At 40.4% G+C, this 6,912-nt stretch overlaps 1 protein-coding gene across 1 annotated transcript; it reads left to right on the top strand.

The window, feature by feature from the left end:
* The first annotated feature begins 5,506 nt into the window (after positions 1-5,506).
* LOC120112909 lies at positions 5,507-6,912 on the top strand. The gene is made up of 2 exons (XM_039133062.1): positions 5,507-6,562; positions 6,678-6,912. Exons 1-2 carry the CDS (start codon positions 5,655-5,657, stop codon positions 6,691-6,693), a joined length of 924 nt encoding a protein of 307 aa, XP_038988990.1. The 5' UTR covers positions 5,507-5,654; the 3' UTR covers positions 6,694-6,912.

Here is a 6,912-nt window from a genome sequence, read left to right as displayed (position 1 = left end):
ATCAGTGGATCTGAAATTAACTTGCAGTATAATTAAGAATAAATGAATAAGTAAACAAAAATAAGTTTATATTTTTATATTTGTGTATGGTGGCCAATAAAATTATTTTGTATGAAAGTTGAAAATTTATAATATATTTTTTATTTATCCTTTAATTATATTTTAATTCACACCTTGAATATCTATGATCGTTGAACCATTATGCCATCATTATTATTAAAATATAAAAATAAAAATCCATATTCATTCTCATGGATTTTTGTATTGTATGCGGACTCAGACCTAGCTAGTCTTCCTATTTAGAGAGCACTCGGAAAGTAATGAAACAAAAGGCATTAATACTAAGAAGGGACACTCGCAAGACAAAATGTTTTGCTTTTTATATGATATAAGGCGTGCACATAGAACTAAGGCTAGTGCTAAAATTGCACACCTAATCTAAGGCCCTCTAATGAGTGTAAGAGCACGCTCGACCTAGATCAAAATAAGGAAGGGAAGGCTTCGTTCACTTTTGCTTCGCATATCTCTTTTTTAAGAATCCCTATATGCTTTTGAAAGTGGTCGGGCTATCTCTCTCTTTCTTGCCTGCTTATTGAGCTTTGTCTCTGTGGACCGAGAAGAAAGGGGAAGGGTTGAACCATGAGAGGCAAATCCCTTATGATACATCAGATCCAGCTCGATTATTGATGGAGTGAATAGAATGTGGAGCTAACATGGCTAGTTACAAGTATAACGCAAACAATATATAACCATAACGATCAGTGTTATTCATGACTTCTTTATTATGTACATATATGTTTGTTGGTTGTCAACAATTTTACCTCGTAATTTACTTCATCTGAATTGAGTTAAAATCCAGGGCTCTTTAATTTATCATTCATTTATAGGTTTATCTCACAACCTAAATCATGTTCTTTTTCTTTTGCATCATCCAACTCCACCATAGCTCCATTTTCACAATTCAATATCACTTGATATTTCTAAATAAACTAGCAATAAAAGAATGCAATTGCTTCAAAAATCCTACACCACATGATCCAAAGCCAACCTATTGAATTATCAGGACCAAACCGAATTAAAATGGAAGCACGTGACCCCCGTATAAGATCGTTCGAGGACAACTTTTTGAAAAGTCCTCGGACCTCATCACGTTTTTAACTTCCTGGGGATGAGGCGTAGGACGACCGGCTGAAGCCACGTAGTTTCTCAAGTCGACCGCCCTTGACCGAAGTTAAGATGACCTGAGCCTTGGCGTGATGCCGTCCGCGACCAAAACCCAACGGTAGCTTTGTCAAATTCCGGGTGCCGTCGCGTGGCCCTGGCGTACTTGTTAGCGTAACGCAGGTCTCCGATAAAAGTACAGGATCCGGAGGTCCTGGAAACGGTATTATTGGGGGGTACTGGTTTGGTTAGAGGAGTAGGAGAGGACAAGTGAAGCGGGCCCAATGTTTTTAATGAATTATTGGGGCTGTTATGTTGGCGTTGTCAGCGAAGATCCCGGTCTAATTTAATGGCTGCTGTGGAAGACGTTGATAAGGAAGTCATTGTGGAATTCCATGGCTTTTATTTTGCTCCAATGGCAGCCACCGTGAGCACCTTCCATGCAGCTTCCTGTAACCAGACTTGACAAGGAAAGATTGTGATGGGAACTCTTGGGCTTATTTAGTTGGATTCTACTTTTATCTTTTAAGGGAAATTCTTGCAGCGAAAGTAGAGTCTTGCACTTCTCTTTCCTAAGAGTGTTATTTTTATTGGACCTTGGTAGACTTCAGTGCTGATCAATGGCTTCTATGGAAAGAAAACTGTTAGCCAATGGGTTTTTACATGGTAAAGGTTATCTTGAGGGTGAACGCATGGAAATTTTATTTTCATGTAAGTCTCCCGAAGAGAAATTGCTTAATTTAGTTCATTGAAAACAGGAACTTGGGTCCTCATGGAGGCTTGCCAAGCTACAGGCATTGGACTTTTCATTATAGTTTTGAACTAGAGTGGACTTGGGTTCCATCATGCAATATAAATCTAGACCAAGGCTTGGGTTAGTAATTTGTGAGATTAACCGAACTCTCAAACCATTCAAACCCTACATAATATAGGGCGGCAATCAGTCAGCTGAACATTATTCAAGTTGGATTAAACTGTATGAATAAACTACTTGAACATTATTCTATTGAAATTTATTATAAGGTGGGCTTCCATTGATTATAGACCGATTTTATTTTAATGTATTATATAATACGTGTTAAATTGTCGTCTGAATGAATATTTAAGAAGCCCATGATTAATATACAATCATATAGTTGTTTTGGACCCTATTATCATAGTCATATGGTGTGGTGAGTATTAGTATATACCTGAATTCATTAATTGGCTCTGTAATGAGTGAATCCATTAGCATTACTAATTGGACTAGATCTCTACTTCACTCCTATATATATCTATCTGTAGATAAACCATAAAGCATCCAAGTTTCTACGTTCCTAGGGGGCACCTATTCCATTGAGGATATAGGCATCAAAGACGAGAAGAGAAAGATTTGCATGCTTTTGTTCTATCTTCTTCAAAGAGATCTCATTACAACAATCATCAATGGCTACTCAGGGTTCTCAAGGTATACCTTGATTATTCTAGTTTATCTTTTATAGAGTTTTTTGTGTTCTAATCTCCTGCATATTGTTCATGAAAATTCCTGCATATTCGTCTAATGATTAGTTCTTTTATAGTTATACTTGAGGTTTTCGAGAAAATTGACAATAGTATCATTGGTGGCAAAGTTTGCATTAGACTTTTTTGTCGATCTCTGTGCCTCTTAAGTAGAGGTGCAAATGGGTCAGGTCGGGTCGGGTCATAAGTAAACCCGACCCAACCCGATTCCTTGTTCGGGTCTTAATTTTGGACCTAGACCCGACCTGATATGTCAGATCAAGTCCACCCCTACAATTTTTGACCCAACAGGTTATTCGGATCAGATCGGGTCCATATATAACCCGGACCCAACCCAAAAAAGTCGGGTCTGGTTCGTGTCCGGATCAGATCCAGTTCGGATCAACCCATCCGTGGCTTTAGAACTTGTATTTGCACCCCCGCGGGCTGCAGTCCACGGACCCAAATAATTTTATAGTTTTGGGTCGAGTCGTAGGATTGAAAATATAAAATTATTCAAAATTTAAATGGGTCGGATCGGATCGGGTCTGAATTCAGTTAGCTCAGATTCGACCCGAAAAATGGAACATATCTAATTTTAAGACCCATCCCGGCTCCACGAGTTCACCAAAACGGATCGGGTCGAGTCGGGTCACGAGTCAACCCAACCTATTTATAGCCTTACTCTTAAGCTAAAGGACATTGCAAGAAAAAGTGTTCTTTAGATTCCTCCTTACTGATGGTCATGATTTAGTGAAATAGGTATACTACTTTGATGTAGAAGATTTTTACAAGGAAGCCTGTTCTAAACAATTTTCCACCGAAGTAGAGACTCTCAGATGAAGATTAAGATTCCACACCCGGCCGAGATCATTCACTAAGGAAGTAGTATTTTGGACCAATTTGCAAAGATTAGAAGTTCTTGCTGGAGTCATTGCGCATTCCATGGGAATCAAATAGTTATTTGTCAACTAAATATTGTGCTGGCCGATATTAGTTAGAAAGAGTCTTAAGCCAAATATATAAAACTCTATGTCTTTAAGTGGGTTTGGACTTGGACGTCATTATCGGTTACCAAAATCCTTTGTTGTATTCGATGCTTGCCTTGCGGTCAAGAAAGAGAGAGGTCTTTTTTATTTTGGTTGTGTGGCATCTTTGAAAAAAGAGACGTGAGAGCGTGAAGTCATCCTATGGAAGGAGGGAGAGAGACACAGAGAGGGCCCTAGTAGAACGGCCCTCAATCTGTAATGAATAAATTCAAGAATCATTAAGCACTTCAAGTAAAGAACCATCATCTCTGCACCCAACTCCTTCCATTTTACATAAGCTCTTCTCGGAACAGAATTATTGGATTCATGGGACCAGAACCCATATATATTTCCATGAATCAAGATACTCCAAGGATTGTTAGGTTTCATCACTGACTTGGGTTCCATCTACGTCTAGCTAAAAAAATGAAACTCCAAGACCACAATTCTGAGTTGATTGACGGGATAGGGTTGTATCTTTCGTGCACAGGTCCACCATCAGATGAACAAGGGAGCTTGGAGTTCTTGGAGTTACATTTCCTTATTTTTAATCACCAGTTTTATTCTATTCTATTCCTTTCTTTGAGAGCTAAAATACCAACTTCAGCGTGCGAGATACCAAAGCAAGAACTTCCAAAATAGAAAGGGTTGGTGTGGTCCCTTCTCAGGTAAGACCCACATCATTTAAAAATAAAAAAAATAGAGAAGAAGAATGGAAAGAAAAAGATGCTATTTTGTCGGATGATCGGATGGTTGATTTTATCTAGATTTGGCTGAAATTTTAGTATGTTGTTTCTGTTAGATTTTTATTAAATAATAATTAAAAGTTTTCATACTTAAAACATATATATTATGTATATATGTTAAGAAGGGAGTGTGGTGTGGATGGTTGGTGTGCCCGCTTGAGGTGCTTGAGGTAGGTGGTTCGAATCTCTGTTCCCTCCTTTTTTAAATCTCTCATATGGAGGATTTATTTACGTGAAGGCTCGGTTCTGTGCCTGTGCTCGTCCGACCCGACGGTCTTTGCGCTCGAGCCTGTGCTCGCTCGGCCCTGCTCGTCCGAGGTTACTTGCGCCTCACAGGCCCTGCTCGTCCGAGGTTCCTTGTGCCTGTGCGACCAGAGGTTCTTTGCGCATGTGTCCTGCTCGTCCGAGTTTCCTTGCGCTCGTGCCTCTGCTCGTCCGAGGTTCCTTGCACCTGTGCGACCCAGAGCTGAGGTCGTCCAAGAGACTGAGGCCCTACTCGTCCAAGGTTCCTTGTGCCTGTGCTCGTCCGAGGTGCCGAGGCTGAGGTCGGACCACAGGTGCAATGAGCCCAGAGGAGCCGAGGTCGGACAACAGGTGCGATGAGCCAAGAGGCGCATGAGTCGTGCTTCGCACCCTTAGCACGAGGAGCCACGTCGCTTCCTCGATAGCACCTCTTCGCAACCGACCTCGCATCCGCTGGCCATACTCCCAGTGTTTTTTTTTTTTTCAAACTTTCTTACCAGTTTTGACCGTTGGATCGGTTTTGGGTCGCGTCTGTCCCGAAGAAGTCTATAAATAGACCTCTTCGGATTAGACAGGAGATATATATATAATTTGAAAGCAGAAAACTACTATTCTCCCTGTTTGCTATTTTTCTTTCAATCAACGGGCTTGCTGCATACTGATTCTGGGTTCGAAAGCTTCTTTGATCCGTGCAAATCATTGAGGCAGAAGGAACAGTGCGAGAGGCTGTTGTATCTCAGGAGTAGAACGCCATCCAAGCCTAGTGCACTGTAAGGCGGCGAAATCTACTTCAAGAAAAGTGACCAACATACCACGCCTCAGCATCTCGGGTTCCATTTATCCACTTTCTCTATTTATTTTCTGTAAGCCTATTTCTGCCTATTATTTGTTGAAGTAGAGTATTATAGATTTAAAATTTTGTGGGAAAGTATATTTCCAACATTCTTGAAGTAGATTCTCTCCTACATATAATAGGCTAGTACTTAGAGTTACCCCAATGGCCAATGCAAGTGACCCGGTTCCTCCTGAAAAATTTAATGGAAATAACTTTAAGCGTTGGAGACAGAAGATGGAAATCTTCTTAACCACACTTGGGTTATTTTCCATAATCTTTGACTCTCCTCCAAATGAGGAAGAGAATGAACCAGCTAGAACTTGTAATTTGGAGGAATTTAAGAAGAAAGACTACCTGTGTAGGGGAAGGATTCTGTCCTATCTTACTGATCCCCTTTTTGATGTCTACTGCACTTTTAAAACCTCCAAGGAGATTTGGGATGATCTTAATAAGAAATATGGTATCCAAGATGCCGGAATGGACAAGTATGCTGCTAGTCAATTCCTGTCTTATAAGATGGTTGACACCAAGCCCGTAGTTGACCAAGCCCATGAGTTAACAGTGATTTATCATGAGTTAGGCTTAAGGGGAATGGGAATAACTGAGAGCCTTCAAGTTGCTTGTACCATTGACAAGCTCCCACCTTCTTGGAAAGACTTTGGGTTATCCCTGAAACATAAAACCGAGGATATGACAATGAAAACTCTATTGTCTGCCATTAGGATCCAAGAACAACACCTTGAGAAAGATAATGAGCAACTCATGAATCCTGAGCTTCTAACCAAGGTGAACTTTGTAGAAAGTCAAAATAAGACCCATAAGTTCAAGAACTCCAAATTTGAAAAGGGTGGACCTAGAAACAAAAGAAAACCTATGAAGCCAAAACACCATATCAATAAGAATGATCGGAAGCCGATTTGCTACAATTGTGGGAAACTCGGTCATATGGCTCGAGTATGCCGGATGAAGAAGAAGAAGTATCAGAACTATGAACATGCGCCTTCTCAACCTGCAAATCCACAAACCAACATGGTGCTATCCAGTACTGGTCCTACTAGTACTGATGATCGGTATGTAACTTTAAGTCCAGAATTAAATTTGGCAATTTGCTCTACCGATTGGTTAGTGGATACAGGTGCGAATGTTCATATGTGTACTGATCATACCCTTTTTACTACTTATCAGGTCCGGAGCGGCCTAACAGTAACTATGGGGAACTCCACCTCGGCACGAGTGCTTGGAACTGGAAAAGTACTTCTAAGGCTTACGTCTGGGAATGTGCTTACACTATTTAATGTGTACCATGTGCCCGATGGAAGGAGGAATCTGATCAGTGGATCTCTTCTAAATAGAAGTGGTTATTCTTTGTTATTTCAATCTAAGAAAGTGATTATAACAAAGAATGGAACATTTGTAGGCA

The sequence above is a fragment of the Phoenix dactylifera genome, chromosome 13 (assembly GCF_009389715.1).
Source record: "Phoenix dactylifera cultivar Barhee BC4 chromosome 13, palm_55x_up_171113_PBpolish2nd_filt_p, whole genome shotgun sequence".
NCBI classification, from domain to species: domain Eukaryota; kingdom Viridiplantae; phylum Streptophyta; class Magnoliopsida; order Arecales; family Arecaceae; genus Phoenix; species Phoenix dactylifera.
The sequence above is the reverse complement of the archived record's forward strand: the minus strand, read 5'-3'. Positions and strand labels throughout refer to the sequence as shown.

Coding starts and splice junctions, on each gene's coding strand:
- LOC120112909 (XM_039133062.1), top strand. CDS start 5,655: ATGGCCAATGCAAGTGACCCGGTTCCTCCTGAAAAATTTAATGGAAAT.